This window comes from Euwallacea fornicatus, chromosome 14 (genome assembly GCF_040115645.1).
Source record: "Euwallacea fornicatus isolate EFF26 chromosome 14, ASM4011564v1, whole genome shotgun sequence".
NCBI lineage: Eukaryota > Metazoa > Arthropoda > Insecta > Coleoptera > Curculionidae > Euwallacea > Euwallacea fornicatus.
In genome coordinates, this window is record NC_089554.1 from 942,275 (window position 1) to 964,080 (window position 21,806).

Sequence of the window (21,806 nt, forward strand, 5' to 3'; positions counted from 1 at the left end):
AATTTCTAAATTAATTAATTTATGAGGAAACGAAATGAAATTCAGCAAAAAATCAAGATAGATAGAATACAGATAATAGATTTAATATCTTACGAAAAATATCAACAGTGGCGTACAAGCATATTTTTGAAAAAGATTTTATGTACCAAGACCTCAGAAAATACACTATCCTAAATAATAGTTAGAGTCGATCTATTCTCGTATTAATCAGCACCTATTACTAATGCGCATATAAAATTTGAATGTTCTATTTGCAGTAGCTGAAGCATAATAAAATAAAAACCCAATTTTTTCTTAACTTTTAACAAACTATAACTCTACTATCGATCGTGAGTACAGACGCTCATATGAACTTTTTCCTTATTTTGTTACCAAAGAATACATAGCTAACATAGTGCCGTGAAATTCTGAAACACCCTCTATAGAGATTTACGCACACCAAACCATTAATAAGTAGATCTTGTGCAGTCTGGCAGAGTGGGGCTCATTGACTGGCTATTACCCAATGCCCAGTAAATTCTCTTTTCCTCTCCCCACCCAGCCGTCCACTTTGAAAACCGCAGTCAAGCATTAGTTCGGTTGACCATCCATCTAATCTTTTTTTTGTAAAGGATGAGGTGAATGCGTTACGCACTAATCGGAGATCTTTCACGATGTTGATGTTACTCGTCCACTGAGTGTGGGATTGGCTCTGGAGGGGCTTAGGGAATACTCATTAAATACAATTACAGTCCTTCACCCCAATTCAATTTGAAAACTGTCGTTCGCTGTTCCTTCAGACATCCATCCAACATGAACTAACCTTAACGTAAATTGACAATAATATTACCAATTTAATCCAATAAGTTGTCAAAATCTCAAAACAAAATTTGAAAACGCGGAAATAATTTCTCTGAAATTTCGACAGTATCTATTTATAAAATAGCTACTGATGTAAGCAGTTACGAAATGCATCATTTTACTTTTCATGCATAATAAACTAGTGTTATATTGCGGGACCTCGCTTCAGTCGTTCCGCGAAATCTCGCTCGTTACATTAAATGGCATTTCCTAATTAGTTTCATACGTAATTTTTTTCAAATTTTGATGCACGACGAAGGAATTATAACAACGTGACATCCATGTCAATATCCTTAACGTGCGTGTCGTACCTGTGGAACTGAACAAACTTCTGAAATAGCGGGACTTCTTTCAACATGTAACTAGTTCCGAAATGGAACCCGTTATGATGAAGAAAATTGTTACTAAATATCAGGAAATATAATTTTTAATGGGTTATTTTAACCAATTTTCGTATGTCTATTTGGCCGTTTCGTTATTCTCTTGAAAGCACTACAGTGTAAACAGATATAGCAATAAAGGAAATGTAAAGTCAAAATTAAGTTATCATCTACCATTACCTGGCCCTGAATTCAAAGGAAGTATGGCTGCAGGTAAAAGTTGGAGATTCTTACTTATTTAAACAGGCCACGATAGTCAATCCAAAAAATCTACTTAGTTTGTAAGATTAGTTGCAAACTTAAATTGAGAAAATCCTCCTTTGATTCAACCGAATTTAAAACTGACGGCCTTTTATTGAGAAAAAATTATGTTGGAGTTGGCTGAACTTAATTTGCTCTTTTCATTTACTTTAAGGCAATTAGAGGACGGAGATAAACTTCTTTTACGTCCACTTTGTTCCCGAAATGTTTAATGGAATATTTAGCAAGCGAAACTGGGACAGAAAGAAAAAACCCGATACGTAACAAATCCTCTCATATTTTAATCAAACAATCCAGAACAAACAGTTGTTGTATCAAAGGCAGGTTTTCGATTCCCGGAAAACTGCTTTTATTTGTACATTTAAAGGGAAAAAGAAAAAGGCATTTCGAGGGCCGTTTTGTTATTTGATGCCAAACTTTGAGGATGTAAGAAGGGTTAAGTTTAATGAGCTCCAGCCTTATAAAGGCACATAAAGAATCCGAGAAGAAGTTGCAAATTCTTAATAATTAATTAAATTCGAAATTTTATGACAGCAAACTTTGCTGCAAGCTCCCAAAAAGGAAAACATTTATTCATTAGAATCTCACCCGCCTCATTTATGTAAGTAGTCGCAAAAAAGCCTTTAGCTTTATTACATCAGAGGATGAAAATTCTTTGAGGTATCTCGTATCTCGGTCTAAAATTCCATTAAGAAGTAATGAATTGAGTGTATTAAAGCCGAGACAAAAAACAGAAACTAAAACAGCTTTAAAAATGGCAAATGTTGTATAATATTTCTTAAGGCAAAATAGACTAACAAAACGTAAACTGGAACACCACCAAGGCAGAGCGTCTTCGCTCTATATCCAGAATTTTTTAGCCGTTATGTAAAATTTACTTTAGATAATTGGGTAATTAATTTTTCTTCAGACTCGGCAAATTAGTTTCCCGAAGACGGAAATAAAAATTAAAATCGCTTTGCTGGCAGTTTCATTCTAGGGATTTCATGATTAATTGAACTCTAAAATCCCAGCAGTTTTTGTCAGTTACAATGCAGAGATTCTGTTTTAGGAGTGTTAGCCTAGACAATGCTGAGAATATTTCCCTTGACAATTATGGTCAAAAAACATATATCTTGCAATTTTCAAAATAATTGGCATTTGAAAATTCTTCACGGGGCTTGAAGCTCAATATGATAATTATATTTAAAATTTTCCGTTGCTGATGTTGTTAAGGGTATGATCTCACATCTTCAATCAATGAGCCCAGATGGTTCACCAATTGCATTTCTTATGGTATTATATGCCATATAGAGCTCAAAATTGAGGAACAGTGTTCTATGAAACACGGTGGGAATTAATTTTTTTCAATAATTTGGATAAAATCGTATTTGCATGAACTGAGTTGGCAAATAAGTATTTCCAATACAGGTGACCGTTGCGGCTTTAAATCTCTACTTTTAAATTCCAACCTCAAAACAAAATTAAAAATATTTAAATGGACCAAACCATTAACAGTAACCGTGGTCTGGAATGCATATACAAACAACCATGTTTTTAAGCGAAATTGGTAATACGCTTAATTGCACATCAAACCCATCGTCCCATTAAAATCCAGGAATTTACTCACTTTAATAGTTAGAGCAATTATGTTTTATGCTCTACTCTATCATCGAGATTTCCCAATTCTGCGGACAGATTTGGAACGTTTCGCCAATACGAAAACCATTGAGTAATAATTAGGTTCCTGCATTGGGCTAATTGGGAGCAGCCTCCGAAAACTCTAAATTGTGTGTAGCTGAGTTTGGATCAGCGATTTCAGTAGTGACTTTGTCATTGTTCAAAGCGAGTCGTTAGTCAGGTTAGTTGGGCCTTTTCACAAGCATCAAATTAGATTGTTAGAGAAATTGGCTCTGATTTACAACTAGAGTTTAACAAATCTAACCGGAGGAACAATGTAAAAACTTCTTTCTTTATTCATATAATATTCGGGATGTGTTTAAAATTAAACAAGGTTTTCTTGGCTCTATGGTAATGCGAATGTTAATTTTTAATATTCCAGAGCCCGACACAGAGATTATGGGTGGACCAGAGCTCTTCATCGATCGGGGAAGCACCATCAACTTGACGTGCGTGGTCCGGCATAGCCCAGAGCCCCCTGCCTATATATTTTGGAATCACAATGATGCGGTAAGTTGGAGAGATCAAAGTTATCAATGTGATATATGTGTGATGTTACACTTAACTCTTGTTGAGACAAAGTTATACATGTATATCTATTTTCGTCTCTGACAAAAAGGAAAGTTAAAATATCTAAGTATATTAAAACTGAACATATGAATAATTTCTTTCATTCTCGAGTGAAGCTCAAGGAAATTCTTTATTTTTTTATATGTAATTAAACAACTATCTAAAGCAAATTCAGAGATCGCTCAAATTCTTTAAATTTTAGTTCCGTCCATGATTACGTTCAAAAAGCTTGATCTCTTCAAGCAATATCTTGTAATTTGAGTCTTCCCACCATCTTGAAGGATCAACGCCCTTATCCGCCAATTCAAGGATTTTATACCTAGCATTGTGGCCAATTAAATTTTAAGGAAATTTCACTCTCTAATTAACAAAACTATATTTTCCTTTTAAAAAGTTTACTGTCGGCTATTGCTTCTGAACCATTCTTAGGTGCCGATTTTTTTATTTTTGTTTTTTATTCTAATTATTCATATATTTGTGCGTATTATAGATTTAACGTATATATTTTTTTTAATCTTATAAAAAAAAACAATATTTGCACTCCGATCGAAGTGGTCGACGTCTGTTATTAAAGTTTTAAGGTCATGCCAAACACTCCGATCAGAGTTTACCAAATTTAAATATTGTACAAATCTAATAAATCCAACGAATTTACTTAATAACTTTTCATTTTTGTATATTGCAAAAAATTTATCAAGTAAAATAAAACAAATTAATCAATAGTAAATTAAAATTATTTTTTCATTAAGAGAGTCGGAGACCACATGATTGCCCCCCCCCCTCCCAAAAAAAAAAACGTACTGTTTTTGCCGAATCTACACTACAGATTTTCGTATAGTTGAAAACCACAAAGATAATTTTAAAAAATCGGTATCGATCTAAATAGGTTTTATAAAGGGTCAAATAGCTCAAGAAAATCCCTCAAAGACTGTGCTACTTTTGAAAGAATTTTTACGCTCTACTAGAAGGATTTACAAAGTAAACTTTAATTGAGTTCGCAACCTCTTAGATTATTCAGTTCCAGTCTACATGAATTTGCGTTGCACCCAGATTTACTGCTAGATTTACCGCTGCATGAACGTCGATGGCTGAACTGATTTTGGCATTTAGCCCAATTAAGTTTATTGAAACGAGACTTATTGTGAAAACCCCAAAATTCAGCAAACATTGGAAACTAATGTCGGTGTGCTTTCTTTGCTTTAGTACCAATTTCAGTTGTATACCCTCACACAAATACGAAAGGAAATTGAAAGCTAAACTCGGACGGACCAAGAAAATCCACAAATCATATGGCTAAAGTTGGTCATATCCGAAGATCCCTAAGTTCCTGCCTTAAAATAGAGGCGGCCCAAGTTGGAAATAGTTTTCGGAAAGTGTATCAATTTCTCACCCGTAAGCCGGGGGTCGCAGTTGGGCTGTGGTAGACCGATAGTCGGGATAAGGGTGCGTCACTTGATTACTTAAAACTGCTTTCGATATATTTAGGCGAATTTGTTACAAGAGGGGGAGGAAGTGTTTTGCTGATTATAGTCCTTAATCAGGGTTGAGATAGCTAAATAGTGTAGTGAATTATTTAAACCAGAGCTAGTTAGTAGAAATTTCATTACAAGAAGGGCTAAGAGTCTGCCGGGCAGGCACGAAAAGTTTTGAAAAATGCAAAACGTGCAATTTGGGTCACTGCAGTGCAGCCGGAAGGAAATGAGGTAGTCTGCCAGCCCAACGAGGTGTAAAAAATAAAAGAGATTACTTGACAGCTGTGTGTTTGCCAGTAACGGTGGTTGCACACAACCAGAGTGAGATACTTTTCCTCTATTCGGATTAAAAACCCTTTATTTACATACTCACATGCAAACAAAGCTGCTCTGGTTTGGATAAAGTAGTTCACAGAATTTGTTTCCGCAAAATGTAGAAATGGAAAACAATGGTATATTATGTATGTAAAGACTATGTTAAATAAAATTTCAATCAACTTTTGCTACGATTTTAACAAGAAAACAATGAATAATGAAAGAAGTACGTCGAATCGAAATGCCATATATTATTTCTTCTACTTGAAAATTCCGTTGGTACAGGATCTTAGTAGTAACTTGAATAGAAAACTCTCACTTAAGGAAAAAGATTGTTGGTGACTTAGTGTGTATCCTCATAAGCGTTAAAATGACACTAGTAATGTAATATCACTAGTGGGAAACACCTTTCTTGACGTATAGTAAAATTTCAAAGCGAATGGACTTGTATGGTTTCACCTAAACTTAGGCATCACCGTGGTATTGGTGGAAGCAGATGAACCCGTGCAAAATTTTCGTGGCCCACCCGTGGGGCACGAATAACTTCTTTTCCTGACCTCGGAAATACGGTTTAGGCTGTGATTCACATATCACACTAAATAGCTTCCGCAGTAGAAACGGAGATTTTGACATCAATAAATTCGGTCTGTTGCAGATAATATATCTCTTGCTAATAACGTTCCCTTCAAATAGTTTGAACGTCTAAGTTTAATGTTATTCTCACAAATTGCTGTATTGATCATGCCGTTAACTTTTTCAATTAGATTTATTGCATGTACAGTTATATACTAATCTTTGTTCAGGCGCAGTCTTAGGTATTTTATATCAGGACTGCTATTAACAGCCGTGCAGTGATGAGTACATTGTTGTAATCCTAAGTTTGCCTGAAAGAAAAACGGTTTACTTTTTTGTTAGACGATGATAAAGCCCATTTCCTTAATCTACAGAGTGCCAATTTGAAAACTTCCTACCCCTATTACCTCGAAATGGGATATATTTTTAAAACTTGCCTGAACACGTTGATTTTGTCATAGAAGGGGAACAATTTTTATGTAGGCTTCACTATATCTTTTGCAATCTTCCACTTTTCGAAGCTGCTCTCCCATATTTGTATATTAAATGGTAAAGGAGGGTTAAGCAATACATCATTTTAAAGGGATTTGCATTATCTCTATTTTGGTATCCTATTTGTTACATTTATCTCTTACGTTATCAAGTTGGGCGTCTTTAATAATTATAAATACATTATAAATATATATTATAAATTCATTTTTTTTTCATTGGTATTGTGATAGTATTGAAACTAAGAGTTTTTTATTTAAACATGTCTTACGATTTGGAAGGTGTAATAAATCTTTTTACTACGCTATTGACTTATTATTTCCCGAGGCGATCATCGAAAGAAAAGATGCATTAATCATACAATTTAATAAATTCCCTCGGTCCTCAAAAAGAAACATCTACGTAGAATATGATTTTTTTTAAATTAATTATTTTTGTTTGCATTGAAATGCCATTTCCAACAATTTTGATATTATCTTTCATGGAAATGCTATTTACTTACGTGTGGTACTGCTCGATGTTACTAGATATTCTAGTCAGTTAAAATTTATTACAATAATTCGTGTATTATTGTGAGTCATTTGTTAAAGTGATATATGTAATTCAGCAAAAAACTGAAATTATTTTTATTCATGGGAAGCAAATGATATGCGAAGAAGAACAACAGAAGTTTTCAGTGCTAGAAATCGTAAGTGAAATGTGAGTCACAGATACGTGTTTGTTAAGGGGTTTCGTCGACAAGTGAAACTACAAAAACGACAATTTGGTTTACGAAAATGGACTGTATTTAATTTCACTCGTTTTAATAATGAGAAATTTTGTTGGTCTAAGTATGAAGAGGGAGATTGCTTAGTTGAACAAATTGCGAACTATTATTTTGATCACATATCCGACACCGACACCGTTCTAAGACGAAGAGAGAAAAAAGAGCAAAATTACTTCGCTTATCCCTTAAGTACTAAAACCTAGGAATTCCAACCAGGGGCGCACCGCCACCAAAAGCTCGTACGAGCTATGGCCGCGCCGGATGCCATAAATCGCGGCCATCTGGCGAATATCTATACGAATCTCTTTTCTGGGAATATTGCAAGCCCACCGAACTTCAGAGCGCAGCAATAGTCCCTCTGAGAAAGCTTTTTTTGACTAATAACATATTTCCCAGCCATAAAGAACCCTTGGATATGGCCTGATGGGCACCGTGGTCTGGCACCTAGATGGTATTCTTAGAATAAGTGTCGAGATACATGGGCATAACTTAAGAGATGAAAGTAGATGTAAGTTAATAAAATAAACTACATCAAAAACCAATAACCTAAAGCCCTTAACAGTGTTAGGCATAATAAAAAAATTACTGAAACGCCTCCTATTTCAGACAAAAAAAGTGCTGTTCGGGGTGTTTAAAGTGAAACTACTCAAATAGAGATCCAGGGAATCTTCATTGCAGCGCCCAGCAATTCACTGAGCACGGTCCCAAATCAAACTAGAATGTCACATTAAACTATACAAAAAGCACCGAAATTAAGTAAATTTTACCCCTACATAATGTAAATTTTACAAACACTTTATGTTGACAGTTTTTGATAGAAAAATCGAGTTTTACAAATCCATACCAATTTAATTAATAATAACCTAATTTTTTAACAAACATTTGCTTTAGTGATGAATGCACCTTTTTTCTTAATGATCGCGTCAACAGAACTGCCGATATTGAAGCGACGAAAATCCCTACGCTATTAGAGAGGGTGCTACATAGTGGCCAGAAGAAAATCAATGTTTAAGCTGTTATTCTCAGAAATGCCGTTATAGGAACTTTTTTTATTGAAGAAAACTTAACTGGAGAGCTGTACTTAAACTTACTTGAAAACGTCTTTTAATAACAACTTATTTGGAACCCCAAGTGGGTGAACACATCTTGCAGGAGGAGCAAATACATTTTCAGCTACATGGAACTCTACAGCATGATTTTTCTGACCGATTTCCCCACAAATGAATTGGGTACTGATGGAACGGCCTGCAAGATCGCCACACTTAACGCAGTTAGTTTTTTTTTAGAAGAGCATACGAAATGGATTATTTACAAAACCTGGCCTAATAATATTGACGATTTGAAAAAACAGTCATAGAGGCAAGCAGGGCTATTCCAGAAGCAGTATGTGAAATTGTCATAGAAGAATTTCAAAATAGGCTGTAATATTGTTTGTAAAATAATAGAAAGCACTTCAAACATGTAATAAACTAAGTGTCGAAAATAGGAATTTCAATTTTGAACGTGTTTTTTTGTAAAGACCAGTAATGTAATATCACTGGTTTTGATACTGATATAGATAGAGGGTGGCATTTATATCTATGAAACAAATCACAGGTCACGAAAAAATAGAGTGAGTTTATTAATGTGAAATGATAACACCGCGAAGAACGGAGCGCGGACACAGTTTCTGAGTTGTTAGAGGCCAACGGAAAGAGAAAACTCCTGTACAAACTCTGCAACTCCTTTAAATATAAAAATCCTACGGTGATAAACCATGGGCGTACCGTGGCTAGGGTGCCGCTAGCGCAAACTACGCTACCAGCAGCATTAAACTGTAACATTTAAACTAGAAATTGGTCTTTTGCCGACAATTCCGTCAAACGGAATTGGGACTGCAATTCTAAGACCGACAAAGTTCATTGCGGGGAAGTTCAATACCGACAAAGTCTATTGTGGGGAATTCTAATGCCGACAAAGCAAATGGTTAATAATTCTCGTCTATCCCCTAATACCTACCACAGACATACCTTTAAGGGGATATCAGTGTCCACGTGCCCTTTCATTAATACAACGTAAAATTAATAACTATAATCTATAACTAATTACAATGTGACCGTAATAAAACAAATTATTTGTTTTATAATTTAAAACTAATATGCAGAAGTTTATTACCAAAATTTTCTAAAAAAACACGTTTGAGTAAAAAAATGTCTTAGTTCCAACACTATCAAAACACTAATGGGAAAAATAGATTTAGAATGGTCGCAAACGCCTAACTGAAAAACGGAACAGTGACGTACCAAAAAGTAAGGACTTAAAAACCCTTTAAAATTATGTATCACTTAATTCCATTCACCATTTAAGATATTTGAGAGAGAGTGGCTCTGGGGGGTAGATGGTCGAAAGAGGCGTAGTGAATTCAACAAAAAAATTATCCCCCCCTAAATAACAATATCAATGTGTTTCGGCGATTTTATAAAAATATACTCGTTCCGAGATAATAGGGATGAGGAATTTTTTAAATTGGCACCCTGTATACTTTCCACGGCAGCAATCCTATGTTGATTTTCTAAAGTTTGGTTGGGATTACCACTCGTTAGTATAGGCTACCATTTGTATGCACTTGATTATCTTTTCAAGCAGTGAGCCCTGCTACCTGTTACCTATACAGGACAACCCCGATTCCTTTTCTCTTTCACCACTCTATCCAAATATTTTCAAATGTATAGATGTAAGTATTTTTGTCAACAAGGGTAGGACGACTAGATGGTCAATAACCTTTTTCTCCAGCAATTATGTATTTATTAACTAGAACCGCCATCATAACTTCTCCATCAATTTAATCAGAACTGGAACTAACACAAGGACCATTGTTCTTAGATAATCAGTTACTCGAGTTCAAGGGGAGGTGTGAGTGTTGCAACGGAACGGGGAGAGACAAGCCGTAGTGTTTTGCTGATCCAAAAGGCCCGCCCAACTGATTCTGGAAACTACCAGTGTAATCCATCAAATGCCAGGCCTGCCAACGTTACTGTCCACGTTTTAAACGGTAAGTAGTGTTTTATTTTCATAAGTTTTTACATGGTCGGCAATTAATCAACCCTTGTGAAATACGGGGGGAGGCAAAAACGCATAAAAGATCCTAGAGCAGCTAAAGAGGTTTTTTCCATAAACAAACCCGGAAATTTGTACAATCAGGAGCCCCAAATTCGATTTGTAATACGTATTTTCCAAAGTTAATAACACTCTGACGGGTTTGATTAATTGCTCCCAAAGTTAGGGCGCAAAGATTGGTCGCTTGCTATTTATTTAGGCTGTTTTATTTGGATGACATTAATTTAGATAGATTTGAAATCGGTTATTTATGTTGGTTGCGTCCGGGCTTATCTTATCTCGGGGTAAGTTTAAATTCAAACTCCCCCGGCAACCGCGCCTTGCAAGGCGAAGTTCATGAATTTTTCCTCTCGATTGGAAGTTCGGATTAGTTTGCCATACAGGCTACAAGAAAAGTCAATTTTGTTGTGTCTCTTTCGCTTAACTTTTAACAGGACAATTTAATTGCACATTAGAAGAATTCTTAAATTGTAAGTTTAATCCCTCCAGAAGACTTTTAATAAATTGAGGTATTATAATATACTATTAGGTCGTGTAGTATGAAATGAGTAGATTCTCGAATGCCACATTCAACTGCGAATAACTTCACTCTAAATCTATATTTGGACTTGACTTTTTTATGTGGAAAAGGCACATTTTTCCTCTTTCGATCAGAGTTTAAAGTGTTAAAAATTATTGAAAACTTTTATTTTTATAAAAATTTTTGTGCAACCATGCAAAATAGTGAAATTCGTGTGTTAATGAAATATGAGTTCCACCGTAGAACCACAACAGCTCAGACGGCTCGCAATATTAATGATGCGTTTGGTGCTGAAGTCACTTCACAGCAAACAGTATCTCGTTGGTTCATGAAATTTCCTTCTGGCAATTTTGACCTAACAAATGAACCACGTGGACGACCTGAAACTCAAGTGGATAACGATCATCTGAAAGCCGTGGTGGAAACGAATCCACGTCAAAGTGCGTTCGAATTTTCGTTAATATTCAGTGTGACCAAAAAACAATATTGACTCATTTGGCTGAAATTGGTGAGGTGAAAAAGCTGGACAAGTGGGTACCGCATGAGTTGAGGGACATATAGAAAGAACGACGTCTCCAAGCTTGTGTTTCTTTGTTGTGCCGGTATAATAACGATCCATTTTTGAATCGGATTGTTACTTGTGATGAGAAATGGATCCTATATGACAATACCGGACGTTCATCGCAGTGGTTTGATCAAGAGGAACCACCAAAACGTTGTGCGAAAAAAAATCTTCATCAAAAGAAGCTTATGGTGTCCGTTTGGTGGTCCAACGCAGGTATCATCCATCACAGCTTCGTGAAACCTGGTGAATCGATTACGGCTGATGTCTACTGCCGACAACTGACCGAAATGATGAGGCAACTGACGGTTATGCAGCCAAGATTAGTCAATCGAAGCGCACCGCTATTGTTGCACGACAACGCTCGGCCACACACCGCACAAGTCACCTTGGCCAAGCTACAGGAGTTGGAATTGGAAACTCTTCGTTATCCACTGTATTCACCCGACTTAGCACCCACTGATTACCACTCGTTTCAAAATTTGGATAACTTCTTGGTGGGGAAAACATTCAACTCCGACTAGGCTGTCAAAGCTGCCTTCCACGAGTTTATCGACTCCTGGCCTGCAGGCTTTTACAGCAGGGGAATCAATAAACTTCCCGTTAAATGGCAAAAGTGTATTGATAATGGTGGTGCATATTTCGATTGACAATAAAAACATTTCATATGAAAAAAAAAATGACTAAAGTTTCAATTCAATTCTACTCATTTCATACTACACGACCTAATATATTTCACCATTTAATAATGTTACCGAGACTTTATATTAACATATAGTTATATTTTTCAAGAATCGCTCCTGCTGGAATCGGAAGACACTTTAAAACTTTAAAAAGACCCTTTCTGACCTTCCAATCGTGCATATCTGGAAGTTCTCTGAAATCACGCCATCAATTATTGCTTGGTATTCGAGCAGAAATCTAATCAATGTTTCCAGGAGTTATATTAAGCATTTAAGATTTGGATTTTAGGATTTAGAATTTGGATTAAATTATTCCTATTCTGAAGCATCTGTGTTGTTATTAATTAAATTCCTTTTCTATCAAATGAGTAGTAACACGTTCCTGTAACGTATACAAAATAATTCATCAACGACCCCTATTAATGCATGATTTTACATATTTGCTAAGTGGACCACACTTTTCATTTGCATCCAACGAATCACAATTTGTTATAAAGGTTTTCAATTCTGACAAAAGAAGTTTCCAATTTTGTATAAAAACGTGAATGCAGAGTAGCGAGACTGCTTACTACCAGTGGCCTCTTAGTAAGTTGAAATAATCGAGCTGAGTACAAATTGAATGCAATCGCCAGGTAAATATTGTAACTAACACGTCCACTAATGAGAGATTAGTAACCTCGACTTTTATTAATGTGCTCACTATACTCTTCTACACTGTCTGAATTGTTAATCGCCGTCATGAATACACTTGTTCGTTAAATAAATACAGGATGTTTCAGAACTATAGAATCAAACTTCTAGGGATTGTTCAGTAAAACAATAGAAGACATCAGAGTTTGAAAACCCGTGTCCGCAAATCTCTCCCTAAGGCGCAACGGCCTTATGATGCTTTAAGACAATGTATGTGCAAAAATGTTTTTTTGGAATTTTGATGTCTGATTTCAATTCATTTGTACAAAATAACACTAAAGTAAGTGGTTCAAAATGTCGTCCCTGAACCTCATTGCACCTATTTAAACAACGCACATGGTTTATGCAGATTTGGCTAAAAATTTCATAATCGTTTTGAACAACTTCAAATGCCACGGAGATTCGTGTCATCAGGTCTTGCGTTGTTTCCACTGGTGTTTCACAAACCAGAGATGTTGCATGTCCCCCCAAAGAGACATTTAAAGATATCAACTCGTGTGACTAAGGGGTTACCGAACTTAATCACTTCTACCGATTTAGTGTTGTCCGAACTGACAATCCAAATACTAAATGTTAGGGACTCTAAGTTATTGGGTTTTTGTTTCTATTTATTTTTATTGTTGTTAATGTTAGGTTTATTGTATACTGTCATTTATTCCCTTAAGTTACGCCTATGTACTGCGATACTTATTCGGAGAATACCATCTGGATGCCAGACCACATGGCCCATCAGGCCAAAGCTAAGGGTACGCTTTGGTTGGGGAATGTGCTACTAGTCAAAGGAAGCTTTCTCTATAGGGACTATTCCTTTGATGGTCAATTTGTTGGACCCGCAATGTTCTCAGAAAAGCGACTAGTATAGATATTCCCCAGATGGCCACGAGTTATGGGATTCGATGTAGCCATAGTTTATAATGGTTCTTGGTGGTGGTGCGCCCCTAGTTGGAATTCTTCGGGGTTAGTACTTAAGGGATAATCGGAGCAATTTTCGCTCTCTTTTCTGCTCTTCCTTTTGTCTTGTCGGGTGAAAGCTACGTCGGTGACGGGATGTGATCCAAATCATATTGTGTAACCCGCCCAATAAGCATTCTCCCTCTTCGTTACTTAGACCAAGATTCTTACATTCTTTTGAGATAAGTGCATAGTTAATACAGTCCATTTTTACATAAAACAAATTGTCTTTGTCGTGTTTCATTTATCGAAGGAACACCCTTAACACGAAATTAATCCAAATACATTTTCTATAATTATCGCAGTATTAATTTTTACAAACAAATAGAAATAAAATTTACCAAAGTTTGATAAACCACATATTAACGCATACGTAACTGCCTTAAAGCGTCATAAGAATGTAGCGCCTTAGGGAGACATTTACAAACATGGGAGCTTATGCACAAATCTCTTATATTGTGATACTGAACAATCCCTAGAAATTTGATCCTACAGTTTTGAAACACCCTGTGTAAGAAGCTGCTCTAGGCATAATGCAGCCGATTCTATAAATTGTTACTCGACGCTGATGCCATTGACGTCTCTCCAGCACCCTCATTCTTCGTCCGTGTCCGAATATAATATTGTATCATCGTCGGAACTTCATTAGCAATACAGCCAAACTTCCTCTAAAACTGTTTGCTGACAGAATAAGCTCCAACTGTCTCCCATTAGAGATTTTCGGACAGATAAGCGAAAATACAACTCAAAGGCCGTTAGGGCGGTAAAGATAATCGAATCGGGTTAGACGTATCAGCGGCTTAAGGGCGTGACCCTTTAATTTTGGAAACTACATCAACACACAACCCCTTGAACTGACATCGCCGTGTATAAACTAGAAAGCGGTTATTAAAGGCATCGTGTCGTACAAACTGTTACAGAATTTTGGAAGGGAACTGGAAAAGTGGCTTAATTAGAGCAAATATTGCCCTATTATAAGGGGACTGCTCAATCAAATATTGCCAGATATTTGTAATTTAGGCGTGTATGGGGTTAACAGGGAATGTTGTAGCGAATAGTTTGAGTGTGCGCTCAAGAAGTTGAAAAGATGAGAAGAGAAACTACAAGCTGACGGCTTTATGTAGTTTTTTAGTTATTGTCAGTTCTATAATTAACACATCTGTTAATTGCTTAATTTTTGAATTTCACCAGCTTTGTCATATTATTTTCGTAAACAATCACTTTACGTCTACAAAAGAGTATTATGAAGCCCTTTATAAACAAAGCAGATATAAATTATATTTCAGGGGAATATTAATGAATCAATTTCAATCCCAAAAAGGTACTCGTTTCTCAACTTTTCTCATCTAGAGCTTCCAATCGGCTTAGAATCTATGAAATTGTTATTTTGGATTCAAATATCCAGGAATAGATATAATTGAACGTCTAGTCAATACAAGACCAAAAGTCTAATTATTTTGGAACAAACACATCCTTTATTGGAAAACTCTTGTCCATCGCTCTGTTGAAAAAAAAACAGTACATTCATGCTCCCCTCTAAATATATGTCTATGTATTCCATTGTCTTCCTCCATTTGATCTTCCCCAAAATCGCTTGGCAACTTTCTACAATTTTATCTGTTAAAATCGAACAATACCGAAATCTATCGAAGTTCTAGCTGTCCCAGTTTCTGATCTTTCCACTTCATAATCTGCAAAGTTGTTCTTACTCTATTACATCTCTTGAGATATCTTAATAAAAACCTCAGATCTAGAGAAATTTCTTCATCTAATGATTGTTTAATTAGTTATCCACTAAACATCTGAAAACTTTGTTCAAATTACAATCTAAGAGTGCAGATAAATTTGTATTAAATCTGTTTTCTATTTAAATTGCAAATCTACACATTAGCCACTATTCTAAAAATATTGTGAGGTAACGACAATATAAAAAACATTTTATGTGTCTATAACCGATTCAAGATCAAAAAAATTTCACATTTTTTCGACTTATTTCAATATTCTAATTTTGAAAATGAAGCAGAAAGAAGATCAAAAATATTTTGGAACAAACATACAATGTATTAGATGATTATTGTCCTTCATCACTCGGTTTGGAAGATGCAAGAGATTAATGGTTTCCTATAAATACATGTCTACATATTCTATTGTCCTCCTCCGTTCGCTCTCTCCCGAAATCACCTGGAAACTTTCCACAATTTCGTCCATTAAAACCCTACATTACCGAAATCCATCGACTGCACTACCCGGAACTGATCAGACATTGTTTCTAACTGCAGTCACTATTCTCCCTTGACAATTTTCGCCCGATAGACGTTTTCATTAGGTAATTGCACGGCATTGTTCAATAGTTTCCCAGGCGAAATTCCGTCGTTATTACGAATTTTCCAGTTTTACTTTCTTGACAATTATTAAATTCCCCGGAAGCGATTTGCCGGTCTGCTCCCCAATTTAACTTTCCCAATCTTTTTTATTTGAAATGGCGGTATTGACACGTTTAAAGTTTTTAGTGGGCTCTTTCTAGTTTTGTTTGCAGTAAAGTTGGAAAATTCCTATCTCGAACGATTATTTAGGTCAGTATGACAACTGCTATAAGAAATAGCTAAGAAACAGTAGCTAGCAATTTTAAATTTTTTTAAAATATTTTGGATTTCTCGTCGAGGATTTAATCACCCTTTTCTTTACAAACTAAAATTTAGAATGAGAGGGCGAAAGAGATTTGAAGTGAGAAATTCGAGATTTGTGCTATTTTGCTCCATTTTTCTTCAACTCTCCATTCACATCTGAAATTCATTATTAAATCCATTACTCAGTTAACAACTTCACTTCCTTCCGTTTCAAGTTTTCCAATATTTACCTACCAATGAAGAGTGGAGAAACTTAATTGCCAAACTAACAACTTCAACTTTTGTATACACACAATTTATGACCCTACATAAATCCCATTCTTACTTATAGTTAAATTAATTTCCTCAGGTGCCAACCAGACGACCGCTTCCATTAGGAAATAGTTCGGTACTTTTAATGGCAAAACTTCCGAATCGAGCAATTTTAACTTTCAATTCTTACGTACTAAAAGTTATCGCATTCTTTAAAGTAAGCTACAAACTAAGGGGCAAAGTTGACGCTTGGGAAACAATTCGTTTTCTGAGTTATTGACCAACGCAAAAGACTTTTTCTGATTATTATAGTTAAAGAGAAGTTTTATTTGTTGAAAAAGAGACTGTAAAAATTTTTTTTATTTTCAGGTGAGCATCCGGAGGCAATGCAGCATGGCGGAAATCAGAGGATGGGTCCTTCTTTGGGTGTTCTAGCATTCATCGCATACATCCTCTTAGCGTATAGTTAAACATGAAGTGGTAATTGAGTACCTAATGATTCCGATATTTTTAAGTTTCTCTTTAGATCATGGAATAGTAATGTATGAGATTGCATAATATTCCAAACTTCAGGTTACAAGGAATATTCGAAAACTCGTAGCCTGCATCAGTCTATTAAATCTGAGATATTATTTCAACTGTAATTTCTTTACTATTCCCAAAAACACGATAAATATTTCGAGTCCAGGAAATCATGTTTGCACTGACTATTCCATGAAATTTATTTGATGATTTATTTGATGAAATTATACTGTTCGGGTATATAAGATCCATGGCAACATTTTCACCTATCCTAGTTCCTGATCTTCCTACCGCAGAATGTACAGAGTTGTTGTTGATCTATTACCTCTTTTGAGGTGTCCTAATAAAAACGTCAAATCCAGACAAAATTGTTCAACTAATAGTTGTTTAATTATCTAACTTGAACACTTGAAAACTCTGTTAACGTCATAGTATAAGAAAAAAAATAAATTTGTACTAATGTTGTCTTCTATTTAACTAGGGGGTCTATCAATGAATCAAGAATTTCAAAAAAATTATAAGCTAAAATCAACATAAAAAAACAGTTAAAGTGTTATTTACAGATTTAAAACAAAACAAAATTCACACAGTTCTGATTTATTTCACTATTTTAATTTAAAAAAATTATACCGTTTTATTGACCTTCGAAAACATGATGTTGCAAATTTTTTGGACAATTGAAAAGATCACCAAGCATTTATTTTATCAAACGCAACAAAATGAAGAACAGTGCTACATGTAGTTATTCTTCATATTGTTCTGCTGAATTTAAATTTATTATTCAAATCTCTTCGTCTTGCGAGGATCCTCAAACCTTTTTGTTGGTTTTTCACGTTTGAAAATATTCTTAGAATGATTCAGTTTAAACGCCAAAAAATTACACAAAATTTAACAACATAGGGTGGAATAATAAGATTGAATTGAACAAAAACTTTATTTTACATGATAAATAGTTTAATTTTCAAACTCTTAGCAGATAAGAAGAAAGAGATAGTCACAATGAATATGAAATAAATAATAAAATTAGAAAAGTCAAATTTGTTTACAAATATTCATTTTTTTCAGTTAAAATTACCTTCCTTAAATTCATTAGATTAATTTCTATTTTAAATTACAAAATGGAAATTTACAAGTATTTTTCAATTCTGTCCTGTCTAGTTTACTTGTAAATTTTCAATTTGTAATTTTGTTACTTACTTCATATTCATTGTACTCATTTCTATATTCACGTTGAAAATTCCAAACTTGATTTATATAGGGTGTTTCCTTTAAGGGATTATACCATATTCCTTGTAAAATTAGGAATTCGATGGAAAGATTAAACCGTAAAAACAGAAAAACCTAGGTCGCTCAATATTGTTCTGTATAATCTTTAATTGGGGCAATCCAAATGGTACATTTGTCCATTGTGAGTTCCTGTTTTACGACACAGAAAATATATTTTCGTAAGTTTTAGCAGCGGAAAAGACTAGCTACCTTAATAAAATTTGACATGAATAAAGCCTAAGTTATGTAAAAAATTGGTATATACAAAAAGTTAAAGAGAATACTGCAGAGTATAATTTAAATTAAAAACCAATACATACAAAATCACGAGTGAAAAAGTGTGACAATCCCGATCTTTGCTTTTGTTTACTATAACGGCCTCAAAAAATTTATTCTTTGCATTTTACTTCTAAACAACTGAAAGTAATTCTTATGGCACATCATCCTGTTTCCAAAACAGGTTTTAAAATATTACGGTGAAAATTTCTATATTTTTCACAATTAAAAAATTTCTGTAATTATCACACGGTTGACATATATACGATTTGAGAAACGTTTGGTACTTCACTATCTTAGTTTTGAATGATCTGGCAACCAGTACCAATTTTTTAATACTCAAAAATCCGATTTTTTTACATTTTTCAAAATAACTGTACTTCGTTCTTTAATAAATGTTTCAAATTCAACAGGGAAATGAAAACCCTTTCCCACACTATTTTGTTCCGCCTTCCTTATTTTGCTATAGTTTATTTTTGAAAAAATGTGTCAAATTGAATGAGACCATGAACTAACCTGACCTAATTAAATGGAAGCCACCTATAACTTGATAAACTTGTTGAGTTTGGATCGATGTTATTATCATAAAAATTAAAATTATATTTCAGATTATTATTAAATCTGTTAAATTTTTGACAAATTGAACCCAGTTAGGTGTTGGCGTTGTAAATGGACGGTAACACAATGCTCATATGAATGTTGTACATACTAGTTGTAATCTAAAAGACAAATTCTAATAAATAAGACACGAATTATGGACAAGAATTGTGTCGTAAATTTAGGCTAGTCTGTAACGTAAAGAACCCCTTTGCATATTTTTCGCTTCCAATGTTAGAACTTCTGTTTTTTGAGGTTGCACCGCAGTATTGTATAAAGACAGTAGCGATTTAATTTTATTGCAAAATTAGGAAAAGCAATATATGAGAGAATCTTCTATGAAAATTATTGTTGCTGTTGTTTCCCCCTTCCATTTTTCTCTAGTACTTTAAAAATCTACATACGAAATGTTTTTACGTAAATTCAATAGGAAATCGATTCCACAGATCGATTGAGAATAACCAAACTTGTCCTCCTTTCCTACTGCCCTGTTACCCAAAATTGAACGTATTGTGTTTTAGGCAGCATTGACACTAAAGAGACTTACCCGTAAAACTGATTAGGCAATGTTAAGATATTATCTTTCTTTATCTTCACTTTGCTGTAAAAATATGTAAAAAATGCTGCCATTTTGGGTTTCTTTATAGTTCCATATCAACATTGCGTAACTCATTTGATACCACAGCCATCTCTTAAGAATTTTTTTTATATGTATATGTATATTAATATTAATCTCACTCTAGTAACAATTTAAGGATAACATAAAATTTCTCAATGTGAACTGTATATACTATTAAATTACAGCATAGATTATTATACTTTTAAAGGTGGTATAATTAATTATGGTTAAGTCCTATGATAAGTCAAGATTAAAATTATCGTTTATTTTCGCAAGTTTGAGAGGTGTAATATAATATGGAAAAGATGATGTGAAATGGTGTGACGCACTGGATAGAGTCTTGATCCAAACTGTAAGTTCCCGTCACGCCAGGGAAAACTATTAATTTTAAATAAAGGTAATTGAGTTTTAAGTGTCTTATTTACCTCGGGAAAACTACGAAAAAGACGAATTTCGTAAATATTTGAATTCTTCCTTGTTCATTTAGAATCGTTTCACTTTCAGGCTTTTATAAAAATTTTAGTAATATTTAAAAATGTTAAAAAAGTTCTTCCGTGCACCGACATTCTTCGATTGTAAATCGATTGATAAATTCACGTACAATAATGGGGCACTCTGTTCCAGCTAAACTATTAGCCGACTCTTTAGTACGCGGGAGCCCTAAAAGGTCCAAATGCCGTTCGAAATTTATTTTTCTACACATGTCTAAAACTTAAGCATTATCCATATAAAACTATAATTTGAAGTTTCTTTGAACGATAGAACTGTGTACATCTAGAAAATTCTAAAGTCAAAATACTGTTCTAGAACCGCACTTACCAATGTCGTCTCGAATATATTTCCTAGATGACTCCTACGTCCGAAGTGGCTTAATACTTCTAGAATATTCTAGTTGTCTTCATTTTTAAAGTTATCGAGATGATCTGGTAAAATCTGGCATAAAAAAGTATGCAGATGACAAAATAAGTTGTGCCAAAAATAGATATAGGTTTTCGGTGAGAAGCATCACATTTGGAGTGTTACAGGGAATTGTATTTTTCTTTTACAGGCATCATCTGTTCAAATAGAAATATACGGATTATGCAGATGAGAGAAGGACCCCATAAGGTTTAATGTGCCTTAGATAAAGAACAACAAATTGGGTTGCGAGGTTGGCGGCTGACGTGGGCAGAGTCAGTTCGGCCGACGTCTCCTTACAATATTTAGATTAGTAGCGATTCGGCTACCATAGCGGCGATAGTAATTTTCAAAAATATTACAGTAAAAACTAGCAATATAAATTTTAAAAAAAACTATTAATCCATCACTAAAACTTATTTTAGTAAAAATTCTGAAGCGGTGACAGATCTGGTAACACTGGACGGACACCGCCCACGTCAGCCGATAAGCTCGCTGTCCACTTCGTTGATTTTTGTCGCAGCCATATTAAAACTTATGCGGTCCTCTTCCCGCTTGCACAATCCCTATGTTTCCACTTGAACTGGTGATACCTGTATATAAATATCTAAGGTGTGGAATAAACGGTCCACTGTGGAAATGTTGGCAACTAAATAGCTTCGTAGAATAACATTCATCATGATTTAGTATGAACTCACTCTATCTCAACCTAAGCGCGACGTCACATTTCAGGTTTTAAAATATGTAATATGCAAAATAAATCAAATTTAACGATCAATTAATGTCAATTAAAATTAATAATATAAAACTCAAACGAACACAGAAAGTTAAGTTTCTGGGAGTTCCGTCCCTGAACAAAACCGTGAAATGGCAATTTTATTGCTTTGAGCTCTGGGCAGTATTTTCTACCGCCGGTTTTCTGC

At 34.7% G+C, this 21,806-nt stretch overlaps 1 protein-coding gene and 1 pseudogene across 5 annotated transcripts in view; both read left to right on the top strand.

The window, feature by feature from the left end:
* Positions 1 to 20,398, top strand: part of LOC136343332 (neurotrimin-like) — a 307,358-nt gene extending 286,960 nt beyond the window's left edge. For 4 of the 5 annotated variants that reach the window (XM_066290004.1, XM_066290002.1, XM_066290001.1 and 1 more), the window contains 3 exons: positions 3,523 to 3,650; positions 10,188 to 10,356; positions 17,076 to 20,398. In XM_066290004.1, the coding sequence (XP_066146101.1) occupies positions 3,523 to 3,650; positions 10,188 to 10,356; positions 17,076 to 17,176 (398 nt within the window). In that variant the 3' untranslated portion in view covers positions 17,177 to 20,398. Of the gene's footprint in view, positions 1 to 3,522; positions 3,651 to 10,187; positions 10,365 to 17,075 lie in introns of those variants that run through there. The other variant, XM_066290005.1, reaches the window with a different exon arrangement.
* On the top strand, positions 11,008 to 12,232 carry LOC136343322 (histone-lysine N-methyltransferase SETMAR-like; annotated as a pseudogene).
* Positions 20,399 to 21,806: the final 1,408 nt, after the last annotated feature.